The sequence below is a fragment of the Ornithodoros turicata genome, chromosome 9 (genome assembly GCF_037126465.1).
Source record: "Ornithodoros turicata isolate Travis chromosome 9, ASM3712646v1, whole genome shotgun sequence".
NCBI lineage: Eukaryota > Metazoa > Arthropoda > Arachnida > Ixodida > Argasidae > Ornithodoros > Ornithodoros turicata.
The window spans coordinates 35,864,638-35,882,267 of NC_088209.1; the positions used below are offsets into that span (position 1 = coordinate 35,864,638).

Consider the following 17,630-nt stretch of genomic DNA (forward strand, 5'->3'; position numbering starts at 1 on the left):
CACTTTTTTGAGACTTCGTCTGTTTGTCTGTTCTCGTCGTCCCGAGGTTTTTCCGTCATGCATACTGATCTACGTGTTTGTCTATCATCACAAGATGCCCCTTTCACGGATGGGGTGCGGGGACCAAGAGCATTGCATTGCTTTCAGAAGGTTTTCATAATAATCGTTTATATACCACACGTGCAATCGATTTCCTCCCTTGGCCATCTAGACACGGCTTGCGGCATGTCGATCATAGTGTCTGCCGATGTTGCTTATACGGCAAGCTCTTCCCATGATTACGCGCTTCTTCCCATCCATCCTACCCGAAGGGCAACGCGTATTCATTATATGCGCGTCTATATACGCCGTTTGTTCAGCGAATGAAGGATGGCTTTACAGCTTTACACTGTCGCTCGATCATTTGTGCGACTGCTAGTGCTTTTGTATTAGAACGCGGGAAGCCAGATGAGACACCATATTGTTAATCTGTTCGTCTATTTTCTGCGTCTTAGTTGTGCTGCTGATTGTTGTGAGACGCACCGACACCTGTAAGGGGTTTCGTTTTAGAGGTTAGTTTATTTTTAAATTCCGTGTTAACGCCGCGAAGCAACTGCGGCTATGAGCAGCGTATGTGGATGTAGACGGAGAGAGGACAGCAGGAAGGAGAGGGGGACGGGGGAGGTTAGTATGCGCCCTGGGCCGACTTCAGGGGGAGCTGTGCCGACTTCGGGGTTAGTACATGAGAATGAGTATTAAGGGGGCACTAAAGAGCAAAACAAATTTCTCCCGTGTGTGATTTATATGAGCGAAAGAACCTTCTATGTACTCCTTTCCACTTCCTCTCCTTCACAAGAAGCGCGACAATGCGGAGAGGCCTCGGATTGGTCTCCTCAAAACGGTCTCCCGCGATGATTGGACAAACCGTTTGAGGGGATCAATGAGAGCCCGCTCCGCATTGTCGGCATTCTTGAGAAGGAGAGGGAGAGGGAACGCTTAAAGCTACTGTAAAGCAGCGGTAGAGCTCCAAGTTCAGATAATTTATCCATTCGGTAGCCTGAGACCTCAGTACTCTCACCTCACAATTTTCGTCACAATTCCGCTCATAGCTTTTTAGGAAATTTAGAATTAGAAAAAAAAAGTTAAAAGTACGGGCAACACTGTGTCGATCGAAGTCACCACCATGTACGCAATGCTTTCAAACACGGCGGCAAAACTATATTGTATGCGCAAAACACTGTGTAACCGTCCTTTACATTTGTCTGTCAAAGGGATGGTCACATCCAGAAACCCATCTATGAAACAGATATCACTATGTTCGACATCGGTGGACAATCTATTCGACTAATTCTTTCTTCCGAAAAATGCTAAAATATTAAATAAACGAATTTTAAAGATCAGGGTCGCTTCCGCTCTTGCTGAGGCTCCAGTGACAACGATATCAGCGTGACGTCACTCACTAACAGGAAGAGGAGTGAGAGGGCCTCGGGCCTGTCGGGCGCCGACCAGACGCCCCCACCACCCGTACTGCCGCGGCATCCCTTCTTTCTAGGTCATGCTCTGATTGGTGGTGTAGGGAATGACGTTTTGGCCTTTTTCCAGAGAGGGAATTCCGGCATACTTTCAACATCCGGCGTCTGCTCTTGTCACGCATTCCGTCGAATAACACTCAAAAGTACGCCACTATTTCGCGTGGGGTTTTCGATACCGTAGTTAGTGGTCAACGCGGAATAAAATGAAATGCACGTCATATATGTTCGAAATCGACTGGACCTCGTGCCTTCGGAATATTACCGAATTTGCGTGTCATTGCAAACTGCGTGTCTCACGCTGTACTCTCCCAAAATATGTTTCCTCTATGTGACGCGGAAGTATCGTAAAATTTATTTTTAGTATTGGGAAGTATGACATATCACAGGCAGCGCCATCTACTGTGTGTCTGGCAACATTGCTCTTCGAATGTGGATTTTCGTCTTCGCGCCACAGCTGGCAAGCTTCCAAAGTGGAGCCGAGATGCGCGCCGTTGCTTGGAGACAAAAGCCAGAATTCCCGATGACGTCACCAACTCTTCGAGAATCCGAAACTATTAAGTTTTGCAAGCTGTTTGAATGTTCACTGGCTGCATTCAGCGTTTCCTGTGGCGAAACAACGTACTGCCACTAATCCGGGCGTGTCTGACGTCACAAGGCGCGCCCTGAATCATAAGCACCTCACGCAGTGGGCTTCCTCGTCATGGCAACTCGTGTGGACACGTGGAACCTCGTCGTGTCCGACACGGTAGACCGACATTAGGAATGCCGTCTTACAATAAGACGGGATTTTGGTATGGGTTTTACGCTCATACGGGTTCGATTGTCTCTTTGCCCGAGCGAATTCCATATACCACGCAAAAGATCACGAAGGCGGTGCTACCGAGGCAACGGCGCAGTTCGTGTAACCGCATTTCGTCGTATTTGCATTGTACATCAAGTACGTTCACTTAGGTGCGGCCGTGAGCATCACTTCTTACCTGCGTAAATTTGATTTTGCATTATTTGTAAATAAATGCCGACCGACGTACCACTGTGGTATCGCGACGTAAACCCGCGGATTCTTATTGTAACTAAATATATGTAACTACGTGACTGTGACCCTAAAGGTAAAAATAAAATAAAATAAGTGGTTACATTAATCGCGCCGAGGTACTAGCAGGACCTGGGGTCGAATCTCCTCCACGGCTGTGCTGTTTGGATGCTTTATCGGACACTCCAAGGCAAATGTCAGCGCAGTTGCCTATAAAGTCGGGTTCGAAACGCACGATCCTTTTCGACACGATCAGCGCTGCAGATCTCTTCCAAAATCACGTTGAAGGCGATTTTCAGGGGCTGCGAGGAAGCCGATGTGAAGGTTCCACTGTTCGCTATTATGACCTCATTTTTGTGACACGTTTTCAGCCTCCCCGAATCATATCTATAGAATATGTAGAGATAAATATGCAAAGGAAGGTTACGCAGAGAGATTGGTCATCACAAGTTCTGTATCAGCATGCTGTAAAGGTGTGTACTTTGTAGATAATTTCAGCGCACGCTTCTTCGTTTCGAGAGATACGGGTCGATCTGTGAATTCAGGTATCGATTGATAAGCGTTCGCTGCTGACGAATAGGGAGATTGTGAGCATTGTTCGTTGGAATGTTTCCTTCACTCAAGGATGAAGTCACAGAGCCGCAACAGGTTTTGCGCCTTGAAGACGTGATTCTTGTCGATCACCTCCGTGGTCGACGTCCTTAGTCCTGAAGGCAGTGATTACTTCTGTCGGTGCCGCGATCACTTCAGAGGCTCAGTTCGTTATGCAACGTGCTGTGCACCTTTTGGGACGGCCTTGCGTGTAAGTATTGCTTAATAATTCATTTCGTTATGTCAGTACCGGAGTATCCTGTTCGTAATTTTGTAAGAGAAGATTATGCGTGTGATAGGAGCAGTACCCTTCGTGAGTTGCACACTGGAAAAGGCAAGTGAGTTTCTGTAATGGCTATACAGACAGAGGGCGTTAAAAACAACGGCAACAGCAACATGCATGACGGTGGGACGAGGTTGTTGTCGCTGTGGAGTCATGTCATATCGAGATGGTTAACTGATGCAACCAGAACCCGAGATTGTGTACTACGAGAGTCGGCGTAAGCAGAGTTCCTATATAACGGTTCCTATACAGAGTTCCTATACAGTCTCGACCTTTCCAATGGATGTCATATTTGCTTTAACAAAAGTCACAAATGTGTGTTTCTTCGTATTTTCGGACAATCCGCAGCGCAATAGTTCACGCGGGGAGAGCCTCGCCAGTTTTAGTGAACCGTTCGCGAACGGTTTTGCCACCAACCAATCAGATGATTACGTTCCGAGTCACTTCTCGTCCTCATTGGCCATCCGCCAATCATTGGGGACGAACCATTGGCGAATGGCCTCATTGGCCATCCCGTTCGTGAATCACTATTCACCTCAATTCTCTAAAACTCGAAATTCTCTGTCACAAAACGAAGAAAAAGCTCGATCGCTTCGTAAGTTGATACGCCGTGTTTAAAAATCACATATCACTAATCAATCTCTCGGCTTCAAGGGTTTTCGATGTCTGTCGAAGTCGTTTTAACGACTGAAAGCCATATTTTAGCGGTCGTTAATATTTGCAGGGCGTATACACGTCGGAACAACGCGTTGGTTTGTGCATTATCAGCTCTTCTCAAGTTCGGTGTTTGAACTAATTTCACAGTTTACATTTTCCCGCGCGCGACTGAGTTTTAGGCTGCTTGTTTTACCAACCACGAAACATTTATTACAATCGGGTTATTTTGCAACGGGGATGTCGAGCAGTTTATTTCGTGGTACACCCTCAGAGGGCGCAGCTGTCTAAGACTCAGACCATGGTCGTCTTACGACTTGCAGGTCTGTGTGCCACCGAAGTCCTGAATGGGATATGTCGCCAGGCTGGCAGCAGAAGTCAAGGTCTGAGGTCAGGCATCTAAAGTAAGCCTTCCGTCACCCCTGTCATTAAGTATTTCGTCGGTTGTGTTCTTTTGGAGATTGGAAGTGCGCCTACATAGTTGAGATGTCCGCTTCCAGTCGTCGGGTTGAGAGCGGGCTCAACATGTAGTTTGATAATAACGCTTAAACCATATCCGCTCAATAATAGAATAGAATAGAATAGAAGTAGAAAAAAAATGTAAACGTAGGTCGCACTGGTGCTGTTCCATGAAGCTTGATGTGTGAAAGCACTGAATGATTTAAAATATTATTTTAGAACGTATGACCTTGAGGTAGTTCGTCAGGGTAACATCTCATTACGGCCGGAGTCTCATTACGACCGATAATCCTTTAATCCCCAAGTGTCTCATTGCGGCCAAAGTCTCAATATGGCCGAAGGTAGTCTCATTACGGCCGAATATATGTCTCATAACGGCACAGGTTGTTGGTGCTGCTCTTGCCAGCTTCCCCGTGACCTTCTCAACACTAAAAGGTCGGTTGTCAAGTTTCGCGAGCGTGTTCTTCAGTGTTCGCCGACTAGAGTCGAAGCGTCGGCAGGTGACTGCTCATTAAATTTGGTGACAATTCACTGATTGCATGTAATCCTCCGAATAAAAAAGACCTCTCCGCGTATTTTAACTCTACATGTCCTCCCCACCACACCCTCTGTAATGTACATGCTATGTCAAGTGACGCATAATTTCACTCAAAATTAATTGTCACCAATTACGACTAGGCGCTTATTGGGCTAACGCATTCGAGCCGCAGGTTGGCTCAGTATTCCGTTTCTTTTTCGTTCTTTGTCCGATTAATAGTAAACTAATTAGTGCGGGACAGAATATCTTCCCTCCAGCGGCATCTGCACTATAACTGGACTGCGGAGCTATCCTTCGCATATATCTTCGATCGCGTGTGCTTCTGACGTAAGTGCTAGCCAGTGAATGGCGAAATAATTGTGCCCTTGACGTTTCTGCACGCCTCCAACGGAACTACACTGAAGCTACACGATGCACGTTAGAACACTTAACCACGATACTAGAACGTGCGCGATTTACATAGCCTCGGGGAAGGACAGATAAGCCTTCACGCTTCTTGGACCTGCAGCAAATACCCCCTCCCCCTACATCTGGGAAGTACTCTTAAAAAAAAGTGTGTTGTAACTTTTTTTGGGGGAGCACACCCTTGCCATATATGTTACTCCCTTTAGAGTGTACAATCACTCTGAAAAAGGAGTCTCCTGACTCCCTTCATAGAGTCGGAAGACTCCTAACTCCTTAATGGAGAGTATTTGTACACTCCAAAGGGAGTGATATATGTGGTAAGGGTTTACTCCCCAAAAAGGAGTCATGACACACCTTTTCTTTTTTAAGAGAGAGAGTTTATTAGCGATGCGGCCCAGCTGTATCCCCTCGTCTCATCAACAATGGGAGCTTTTTTTTTATTGCAAACGCGAGGTGGAAAGTGCACATGAACAAATGAGGCTGTTTATTACGGGCTTCATATACTTACTTTTGGTGAGATGTAACCGTGACTAACTATCGATAAAAAAAAAACCCAGTGCCGGGGAGCTAAGAGAATCTTAGCTCCCCGGCTTTTTTAGCGATACTTAATCACGGTTACATCTCACCGAGAAGTGAGTATATAAAGCCAGTAATAAACAGCCTCATTTGTTCATGTGCACTTTCCGCCTCGAGTTTGCGATAATAATAATAATAATGAAAGCACCTGTAGTTGATAAGACGAGGGGATAAACAGGGACGCATCGCTAATAATCTCTAATGCCGGGATTAATGGGCTATTGTCCTTGGTTTCATTTTTTTTAAATGAAAATAAAATGATAGCCAGCACTGCTGAGCAAGTGAATCCAAGCATATCGAAGAACAGACCTTGGAAGCTTGTCTTGCACGTGGAGTCCGCGCGATACCCGCGGATAACTTGCTCTTTCCCACGGGTGCTCGTCGGGTGCGGGAGTCACTTTTGGCATGGGTACGGGCAGCGGGTTGGACGCGGGTAAGACGTTTTCCAATCAGGGGCATTCTTCTCTCCCAAACTGCATCCTTGTTTCCTTAGGTACAAATAACACGGTCAACGGGTGCAACAAAACCATCCAGACACATACTTAAATCATCAGGGCAGTGATGGGCAGAGTACCGAGTATAGGCTAGTTCTTTAAGTACATTTCTGGGCACTTGTATATACTTCACTTTAAATACATTTCTAAGTGTCTACTTCGTACTCTACTCTAAGTACTTTTGCCCGGTTCCTATCAGGTACTCAAGTAAGACTGGCGATGCGAAAAAAAAAGAAAACAAAGAAAGGTACATATCCGTAGATAATTTGGTGTGTCGTGTAGGGCAATTTTAGACAAGGAAAATTCAGCCTTAACAGGGGGGGGGGGGGTATATTTATTAGACGAAAAGGAAAAAAAAAACGGGGGGAAAGGTCAGCCAAACGGGACGTCGGCTTGCTATTCCAGAAATTAATAAATAAATAAAATTAAGAAATAAGAAAGAAATAAAAAGAAAATAAAAGAACTAAAGCAAGAAAGAACATTAAGAAACAATAAATAAATAAAAGGAATTAGGAAATAAAGGATAAACTAACAAATGATGAAAGAAGGATGAGGTAGATTAAAGGCAAAGATGACAAAAAAAGATGACTAACAAACGGTGAAAGAATGATGAGATGGATCGCAGAAGATGACTTTAACAGGAAAGCATGAGGTTAACGCGTTGAGGGTGAGAGTGGGGCAGAGAAGAATGAGATTGCACGACTGAGTTCACAGGCTGTTCATGAAGACCTGATTCTCTCAAGAAAGTCAGAACTGCTTTTGGTCACGGAGCCTTAACAGGCTTGAAATGTTGAGAAGCCATAACAACCACAATCAAAGAGTGGTTCTGAAAAGTTGGTGATTCGGGCAACGGAGAATATGCGCGTCCCGGATTTTCCATGTCGCCACAGCCTTGCGGCATCTTGGAGAGTCCACTTGTCGCAAGCGCAGTAACGTCACTGACCTGTATATACGTACGACGCCGAGTGGCATCCGATGAATTAATGCAGTATGATGACGAGAAACATTTCGTGCCATCCGTGGAAAGAACGTCAGTTGCTCACTGGCGGGAAGCCAGGGAATGGATCGAACGACGATCACCTCTCGGCCACCATATATTACCTTTTATAGCAGTGCAACTCTCGTCCGTCTGCTCAGAAAGTGAACTTGCATCAACAGACTCAACTCGCCGTGTTGACGAAAGGTTATTGCATCGTGCTTCACCCTGCCGCTCTTTCTACGCGCGAACCTTACAGCGTGGAAGAGAGGTGTTCCAGAAGACGTCGCTGAGGGTGAAGCGGTACGCTTCCACGAAAGGACGTGGGAAAAGCGATTTCCACCGGAAACAAAGTATTGCTGAACAGTTACTGAATTGAAAATAGTGCTATACGGTACTATGGGCTTAATTTCTACTTCCTTTTTAATCGATTTGCTTCGATCTTCACCTGCCTGTATACTGTTTCATCATCCTTGTCCGCTCGCAAGGCTATATAGCACGACGGCAAGGTTATTTATACGGCGATCTTCACGTACGTTAATATTTATTCATGTGTATGGCAGTATACTATTTATCGTTCTCTGGTGTCAATGGATAAAACAACAACGACGACAACAACTACGTGTAATGATGATGGGTGGGGGAATGGGGGTGGGGGTGGATATCATAACTTGCTGTAGTTATTGATTTGCATGTCTTTTGATCTGTGTCATGCCGTATAGATGCTTCATGCACGCGGGATTGGATTGGACTGGATTTTACAAAAATAATGCCGAGATTGTGCCTCCGCAAGTGTGGAACCTGGCACACAAAACACGCACCTAGGGGGAAATCGTCATCACCTATTTGTTCTTCCCGTACTGTGGGTTCGAAAAGGGGCGCATTGTTAAAATTGGATCTTGTGTGCTCCTTCTACAGAACTGTCAGATTGGTAACATCATAAGGCGGAACACTGATAAGAGGACGAGGGACTTCGTGACTTTTTCTAGAGATCTCTCCCATGGGCTGCTTATATGCACCCGTTTCTTTGTTTAGGCTGAAATGTGACGTCACATCTTTTACTGTGTGATAACGGGTAACGGAAGAGCATTGAAAAAAGAAGCGTAACCCAACTTGGTCATAAGACGCAGCCCATGGGAGAGCCTGGGAGTTGAAGTAAAATGGCAGCTCTGCTATGCTTCATCGCCATGGGGCTGACAAGTAGCAAGAACCTCGAACAGAGGATATAGGGCGAGATAAAGAACGATTTGTTTGCTTGGAACACATCTTTTACAGATCACGGGGAAACAATAGAAATCAGAGGCGCAATTACTTTTATTTTGTAATGCATAACTGCCACTAATTACAGTTTCGGAAAAGAATGCATTACATTACTAATTTTCCATACAATACTAAATCAATTACTTTCATCGCATATCACATTACTGTGACCTTACATTTACCCTGCAGTCTCTAACACAGTCATCCATACTGTTTTGCCTGAACTTTCAACCCAAGTATAACGAGTAATGCCATTTACGCATTACTGCATTCATGCATTACTACCCGTCCCTTATGGAAGTGCCGAGAAGAGCAATTTTTATGCCTTTGTTTCCTCCATGCATTGCAGGGCTTTGTCCTTGTACGGGAGGTGCTGTATCCTACACGAGGCAAATATCGGCCGCGTTTTCCTTGTCTCTCCGACGCTTTTACGGTCGGTTACACTCGCACACGGGCAAGGTCTGCCATATTTTACATCGCGTACGTCAGGTTATGTAAGGGGCGTGATGCTCTTTCGGCGGTGTGGTTATTTAGGCGAGCCTGCTTCAGCTTCTCCAGCAGACCGTGTCGTAATAACGGAGAACGCCAGTTCAACAATAATTACTGACCTTTCACGGTGACGTGTGCGGTTGGAAATTATTGCAGGAAAAAAGTGGAAGCACGATAAAATACGAGGACTTTCTCTTCCGCGAAAAAAATTGAAAGTTTATGCAAATGTTTATTTTAGAGAACGACCTTAGTCAGCATTTTGTCCAGTTACGTTTTGCATGCACGTGACAAGATTCGAATATCCGCAAAGGTTTCTTAATCTTTTGTTATCTTATGACGTCAGAGGCACCAGATTACACGTCATACAGTCTAAAAACATAACTTCACTGCGTAATACGAAGTGTGTCTGCCCATGTCTGTCCCATACCAACATACCTTACCATCGTCCCACCGCCCCATACCATAGTCTTGTCTGTACAAGTGTGTGCGTGTCATTTCCACAACCGATGCACCGCCTTAAGGGACCGCCAACGTTAAAGGGGCAGTGAAAGGCTTCGTTTACACTGGAACCTGCAACACGGTGTTGTTCTTGTTTTATGCCATATGGCGTTCGATACACGTGTCATGCGCGTTTTTCACACAAAAAACCTTCACGCACAATACCGCGCACTGTCACCCCTCTTCCAGCTTTAAACCGAACGCCTTAGAATGTTCCAGATCCACAGCGGCTGAAGAAATCTGGCAGCACGTCAACTGTCCATTCCGAAGAAGCAGTAGCTGTGTCAGTGTTCGTTCCTTGAGTCACACACAATGCTCGTTCTCGGAAACTGCATTAGGTTCCAAGCTACCAGCGCATTAGGAGGTCTCGGACAGACCGCCGTTTTTAGGCGTAACACCTGGAAGAATGTTACCAGGGCAAGGGCTGTGCCTTTCGCTTACGGAAAGTATAGCACACTTCGCGCATCTCTTTACGGCTACAGCCTAATACTAGTAGAGTTATTGTTGCTCTCTGCAGAGTCCTGCGGTTTGTCCTCCTCTACGGGAAGTGAGACTACGTGAGTGTCTTCTGTAGAGTCCGCTGGCCCTCCGTTTACATGCGTTGAGGTCGTGTCAGGATTACGTTTAGGGAACTTCTTCGATGCAGGAACTTCCTTCCGTCGCTGACGCCTCCAGTCTGTGATAAAGTCCAGGACAATTTTTTCTACGTTGATGAAAGGAGATTCCCACAAAATGCAAGCCAGGAAGGCGCACATGCAGCAGGCCATGATGTGTGCTAAGTACGTGTAAACCTGCACAGTGGCGAAAGGTTGCATCAAATTGAGCTCGAGCAATATGTCCAGAATGTGTATGAGGCATACATACCACCATGAATTGCGTGACGTAGATTGAGTTGATGACGTGAGCGGCGTAGGCAAACATAAGCGGCGGATGCAAGAGGTACACCATAAATGTCATCTTGCTAAGGGGCACGAATGCTCTCCACGAGAGTAAGGTGTTCACGTAGCCTGAAAACAAAAATGGCGTAGCCCCGTATGAATTAATAGCACTTGCAGTGTTTTCGCACGAGCGACATTCTCCAGAATATACTCCAGCGGAAGACGCGAGAAACTCCATAGCTTTCTGCTGGTATACGTAAGCCCAAGCGCTCAAACGTCCCATCTCTTCGTGCACTGCTATCCGTGGGGAACATCCAGCGGCACAACCACAAGATATTCCGTAGCAGTCGACAGGGAAAGATGCAGGCGCTGTCGTCTGCTAAGTCAACGCCATAAACAAGAGTGCTTCGGCGGCCGCAGCTATGGAAACGAGCCTCCGCCAGCCGCATGAGCAGCAAGTGGTAGCCACTGAAAGCCTGTGTTTCAAGTCTTCTAGAAACACTAAGCAGACCGTTTGTATCTAGATGCCGTTGCACAACGGCACAGCCACAAGATATCCCTTGCAGACGAGAGGAAAACACGGAGGCGCTTCGTCTGCTAAGTATGCAGTACACCACTTGTGATGTTCCGCGACACCGTGCGAATGGTTAACATAACCTGCGTCGGAAGTTCTGCCCTATGAACTTTTTTTTTCTTCCTCGAGGATATTCCGTGAGGATGTCGCTCGTGCGAATACACGGTCACTGTCGGTTCCCTTTTATTGCAGGAACAGGAACGGTGTAAGACATACCACCATGTCCCGTAACACAAGCGAAGGTGACCCAAGCGACGCACAAGGTCCACACTGGTCTGCTTGTGGATCCATATAAGATACTCATAAATGTACCGGGTGGTGAGTTAGCATTCCAGTCGTATACTCCATAGAGAATAGTCAGCCCAGTCGTTACTGCTGACAGCCATCCAACCAACTGAAGCTTCTGTGAGTCATACAAACAGAAGTTGGTACATAAGCACCACCGCTACTGCGTCATTGTTACGCTGTCTAGCTGCTGAAGAGAGCGTGGCTGCAACATACGCGCTTACCCTGCTGATTTTAATCTCTTTGTACCTATAAACCAGGTATCCCAGAACAAGGCCCACGGCAAAAGAGGCGAAATGTGCGTATGGCCGGAATCCAATGTAGTTCAGGAACATATTGACATTGCTGAAACGACATAGTGAACGGGAATTTACACAGTAGTGAACACAATGAGTCGAGCTCTACTAAAAAGTGTAAAGAGACCGTAGGGTCCCTTGAAAATTCCATGACTAAAAGCAGTTATGTGATGCTGGTGCATGATATTGGGACTGGACTCCAACGCGAACGTTGCCCCAGTGATGTTATTCATCAGCAGATGATCAGCAGATTATTTTGATGCCGAATATCAGCGTCGATATTTTGAACAGAGACTTCTTCTTCTAGGTCCTCTTGGCACGATAACCTTAACATGTTAACTTTCATGCTGATGATGAAGGTGGAGTCCAGAAGAACAGTCTGTGTTCACTGGGTATTCTACCCTTCTAAGTATGGTCCATGCTCCATGGTACCTTGACCGCAAACTTACTCGTCATCTGGAATAGAGAACAAAGCGACCGGACCCAGGTCGTAGATGTAGGTTACTATGCCCGTGGCTGCCATGCTCAAGAAGGCTGCTATAGCAATGAGTGAAAATCCCAAGGTTGGCTTCCTGCGAAGATTCGTTGTCATGACTGTTCAGAGCTTAAACCAAACGAGGCACATGTTCAAACACGGCTGCATTCACAGATACCTGTACAGTGTCATGAAGAATATGGGAGCGATGATGAAGTACTGCATGTCGCACGATAGATACCATCCGTGAGGCAGGCACTGTGGAATGGAACAAGGTGTGCCATTGAAACTTCACACGGCACAGCTATCAACATGTTTATTTCCGCATCTGCACGCGATTCCTAAATGTTCACCGTTCAAGTAACAACGTTCTCACCACTTCCTCCGTCTTCATCCAGGAGCTAATGTAGAGTAAATTTGTCCACCAGTACTTGTGGCAACCGTTGATGAATCTGTCTACTGTTTCGTGCCATAGCGGTCCATTCCACCAGTGTGAGTCCAGGAGAAGAATCATTGACACCATTATGAAAGGCGGTGTCAACCTGAGAAGAATGCGGTCATTAAGTTACGAACAAGATCGCAGGGGTAACGTTATAGACCCGCAGACTGAGGTCCATCACGGACCTCATGTAATCATTCAGTATGTCATTGGGAATGCCGCATACTTTCGCGACGTCGGGTGATGGGGAATGACGAAGTGGGTATTAATTTGTCTGCGAGTTTGAGGTTGGTTGAGGTTGGTTTGAAGTCTCAATAGAAACTGGACAGTACGGTTGACGTCCGTGTATGGTTGAAGATGGAGATAAGCTCGAAGCCCGCAATGAGCCTGATGAAGTCTGGATCAACCATCTATTCAAGCACCTATTCAACTACCACGCGAGCTTGATATGAGCTGTTATAGGAAATTTATATATAAACGTTAAGACGGCGCTAAGATTTTAGTTTGACATGAGCTTGAAGTCTCCGTGAAGTTGCGATATGTGAAGGGCAGTGAAGACTAAGCGGCATGAAAGTATGTGATGAGCATATGAGCATTTAGTTGTGACATCATGATGACCACATGATGACCACCTTCAAGAAGTCTGCAGCGTATTCAAATACTGCGTGGGCTTGACATGAGCTTGAAGCCTCTGTGTAGTTGCGAGACGTGATGGGCAGTGAAGACGAAGCTTCATGAGTGGATGTGGTTAGCATATGCGCATTAGTCGTGACATGATGATGACTACTCGATTGTGTCATCCCGTGGCTAAGTAAGGTGTCGGCTAAGATGACAGGACTACATCGCGGGCCACATGCGACACGCGGGCCGCGTGTTTGAAACCCCTGCTGTAGATGAACAATATTTCGGCGCACCATGCATGCGTACATGAAAAGAGAAATGATAAACCGCTGCAGGGAATCTGTTATCCGCCATAAATGAAATATTCCTACCTAATGTATCTATGAAGATAGTACATGAAGAAGTCGAAGCGGCCTTTGTCCACCTTGAGTTTTCGATAACAGACGAACATCAGCAGCAGGCCACTACGACACAATGGCATACAATGAATTATCAATAATCTATCCTGTTACTGTGATGATAATTTGGCTGTTCTTACTCACCTGAGGAAGAAGAACGTGTCAACCGAAAGGGTGGCATTGAGGACAACCTGAAACGCGATGTCCTTTCCAAGCAACTTTGCTCGTTCGGCTCCTACTGTGAAGATAATCACGCGTTATACACTGTTTATCAAAGGGTTCTGTTTATGCGCCACAATGCGTAGGACCAGAAGCAGAACCTTACAGACTTCACTGTTGTTTCTGCTATAGTAGACGTGACCGAGCATGACCCAGGTCATGCTGAGGAATCGAATGCCGTGAAGACACCGCATTCTAGGATCGTTTGTCTCGGTGGACAAGATCTTCTTCCCATTGGTGTATGCGGAGAAAGCTTCGAGCAACTTTCGTGGCACACCTACAAAAACAAATATCAACCAGCGCATATTTATATCACGCAGCACAATGCTGTGCACAACCCGCACTGTCTCAGCTGCCATCGGTTATTACATGCTCATGACTGCCAACACTTCACAAGGAAACAGCACACCCTTATGTGTCATCTAGAAGCCATCAAAGCCGTTCAGCACATATTCAAGATTCTCGGACTTTTGCGCAGTCCCGCGCACCAGAAGCAACAGGCCTCCTGGAAGAACTCTAAGCATTGGAGCTGTTTATTTATTTATTTATTTTTTATGTTCTCAGTGCATACTTTCGCCGGCTAGAAATATTGGAGTAACTAGTCCCGACCTCGTAGCGATTAACAACTCCTCACTTTTCTTTTCTATCTAAGCTAATTCGATATTCGACCATGGAATGGTCCATGTGACAGGAACTGCGTAGACCTATCTCGTCCGCTCTGTTCTGGTGCTGTGCTGGTACTTTGTGCTGGTACATTCGACATTTTGTCCCTGCTTTTTCTGGTCACTGCTGTTATGAGTTATTGTGCCTGAGCCCTGAGTACACTAATTGTTTGGTGTGGCTAGGTGTGCTGAATGTGAATGTCTTGCTCGACATTCCGGCGTTCTTTCGGCGTTTCCGCTGCTTCACTTGTGCGCTCCCGAAGTGCGATCAAATTAATTTTTAGGACATGACGAACATTTAAGTATGCGGTCAGTAACGTGTAAGGACTACACCTACTTTTGGGAAGAGGCTTCTGCGGTTTTTCTACTCTCTTGATCGTTCTCCAGAGACCAGGTCCGATGTCCAGGAGAGTGCCCACAAATGTTACAAAGAGAAAGAAGAGGAATGTCCCTCTGAAAACGAGGAGGAAAAAATGTGCATATAGTTCCTGTATATACAAAAGGAAGCTCGTGTATATGCTGACAACGTCTGCAGACGCACAAGAGAAGCAAATGTGCTACGAGGACAATATCGTCACGCGACGCGGATAAGAACAAGGGCCACTACCAAAAGTAGATTAAAAGAAATGAGGAAATGGGCAGCATTCGCCCTCGTTCGTGATAAGCAGTAGTTGTCACTTTTGGCAAATTGCAAAGGTTGTTACGCCGACCGTATGGGCCCGAGCGTTCCGTGGAGCAGACTTGTACGGCCCTTGAGTACCGTATTCAAAACACTATTTTGGATACTTTTGTTAGTATTTTACTCAGCATGCTTTTCCTGAAAGGTAGTTGTGTTTTATTTCAATTCTGTTCTTCGATATTTTCTACTGAATACTTTAATTACTTTTCGTTTGTCTGTTTGGTCTATACGATCCAGTTTCACAACAAAGTACTACTGCTCATCACCGTACTCTTGCTTCCATAGCCTCTTTCTTCTGAAAGCTTTTAGCTAAAATTAAAAGCTAAACTTTATTTTCCAATTATTTAATGCCGTATTCAGTATCTAGTATAGTATTTTCAATCCATATTATAGTATCTTCTACATGTCTGTGGTGGAATGACAAAAGTTACAACGGGCAATGCCTGTCGCGGTGTGCTGACCGGCTGACACTAAGCCAAGTGCCGTGCGCTTGCTGCAATTATTATTGCAATTATACCGTCCACGGCAAAGCCTTGTACCTGCTATTAACTGAGTATTTGCTTGGAGCTTGGTGGTGCAATACATCGAAGTCGTTTCGCTCCTGTAGCTGTAATGACTACAAGTGGGTAGTACGGAAGATGCCGTGAGGTAACATTTCTCAGCGACGATATCAATATGGCATATGTGCTGATATATTCCTCAACTGCCTTCAATTATAAAGTTATGAATTCTATTCAATTTCGTTCTTATAATGTTGACTCCAATCAATTTTGCAGAAAAATAAGGCATCATATATATGTTTTTTTTTTTGTTTTTCTGCTGTGGAAAACGCAATGGGATCCTGGTGTAAAGCACCATTTCCACGTATCCTATGGATGCACGCACACGCGAAATGTCCCAAAATCACGGACAGCACAAAATGCCAGAAACGTTTCATTTCTTCTTTTTTGTTGTTGTTTTGTTCCTTCGGTAAGGAAATAATTTTTTAATTGGTCATGTGGTGGTAAACGACGCTGAGAACCAGTACGCCCACATAGCTATGCTGCCAGACTGCGGTTGTTCACATGGGCACCATAAAAAAAAAAGGATTGAATTGAATAGCTATATTCAATAGCTCACAGGACGATGTAGAAATACGATGGATAGGAGTAGTCCTCCTTAACTTCGCACCAGGGAACTGTGATGTTCATCTTGAGCTGTTTTCCAACTGCGAGAAAGTAATGCTGTCATTATCTAAAAACAAATGTTACAACATAAAGAGCAGGAAGAACTAAGACGTACAGTGGCTGCCTAGCTTTCGCACGTCATTGATGTCGCACGTCGATGGAATGCACAGGCCAAGTCGGAACTTGAGGAAATACATGTAGGCCAAAGATGTGTCCAGCTCCAGAGACTGCAATACAAAATAAATGTCTACTCAATTCATACTTAAGTCACCGCAAGCGATGACACTAAATGTTACTGTGTCAAGGTTAACTGTGGTGAGGAGGGAAACTGTATCCAGAGAGGGAAATAACTTGCTTTTATGCATTGTATACCAAGAAATATAGTGTCGTCTTTAAAGTGTCTTGGGAACAGGCATTGTCAACAGATGTTAGCTTGGAGTAGATGACGCACACAGTGACGGAATCCGTTCACCTGCAGTGCTTTGGCACTAGGCCGAGAACCTGTCTGATTACCCAGAGCTAAACATCTACTCTGTCCCATATGACTTTAAGACTTCGCTTTACGCACAATTTTTCCAGGACCGTTAACCGTTCGTAAATCGGGGGTTGATTGTTAGTCTCCTTATTTATTTATCTTTTCGTTATTTCCTTTTATCTTGTTTATATTCATGGGTTTTCTTGTTTTTAGGGAATAGCAAGCCGGCGTGCTGCATGGCTGACCTTTCTCCTTTCTTTTTTCCTTATTTTTTTTCTGCCAATAAATTCACCCCCCCCCCCTTTAGACCAAAGTAGATTGAAGGTTTAAGTAACCGGGGTAGAAATGAAAATGAAAAATCCCAATATAAGTATAATCAAAGTCTGAATGACATACCTTGAGAACTGGCAGCGCGTCCGTGAGGTTCTCGAACATGATCTGCGGATTGTATTTCTTGGGCTTTGGTGGCAAGTAGGGCTGAATGTTGAAGGCACAGTATTGGCCCCTGAAAAATTCCCGACCATCGTCTCCCGCGATGATGTCCACGCACTCGTTGTACGCTCCCAGATCCACCAGTGATCCCTCCAGGATACCCGTCGGGATCTTTGCCGACGAATCCATCACTGTATATGGGAGGGCAAGACAGATGATGATGGTGGTGGTAGGAGAAAAGAAAATGGAGATGTGAGCCCGCTCACC

General features: G+C 45.5%; 2 protein-coding genes and 1 long non-coding RNA gene across 3 annotated transcripts in view; 1 reads left to right on the forward strand and 2 right to left on the reverse strand.

Moving 5' to 3' along the window:
• The first annotated feature begins 5,348 nt into the window (after nucleotides 1-5,348).
• The window catches only part of LOC135368785 (phosphatidylinositol polyphosphate 5-phosphatase type IV-like), a 48,954-nt gene continuing 36,672 nt past the window's right edge, over nucleotides 5,349-17,630 (forward strand). The window contains exon 1 of the mRNA XM_064602302.1: nucleotides 5,349-5,393. The gene's annotated coding sequence lies outside the window, so the exon portion shown is untranslated. The remainder of the gene's footprint in view (nucleotides 5,394-17,630) is intronic.
• Nucleotides 10,230-13,910, reverse strand: LOC135368787 (nose resistant to fluoxetine protein 6-like). Its single transcript, XM_064602304.1, has 9 exons — nucleotides 13,875-13,910; nucleotides 13,704-13,796; nucleotides 12,649-12,814; nucleotides 12,451-12,530; nucleotides 12,247-12,369; nucleotides 11,726-11,846; nucleotides 11,433-11,619; nucleotides 10,629-10,771; nucleotides 10,230-10,555 (listed from the first exon to the last, which is right to left on the reverse strand). The coding sequence occupies exons 2-9, from the start codon at nucleotides 13,781-13,783 to the stop codon at nucleotides 10,241-10,243; spliced, it is 1,215 nt and encodes a 404-aa protein (XP_064458374.1). The 5' UTR covers nucleotides 13,784-13,796; nucleotides 13,875-13,910; the 3' UTR covers nucleotides 10,230-10,240.
• Nucleotides 14,995-16,669, reverse strand: LOC135368788 (uncharacterized). Its single transcript, XR_010414870.1, has 3 exons — nucleotides 16,572-16,669; nucleotides 16,410-16,497; nucleotides 14,995-15,064 (listed from the first exon to the last, which is right to left on the reverse strand). It is a non-coding gene; the product is annotated as an uncharacterized LOC135368788 (long non-coding RNA).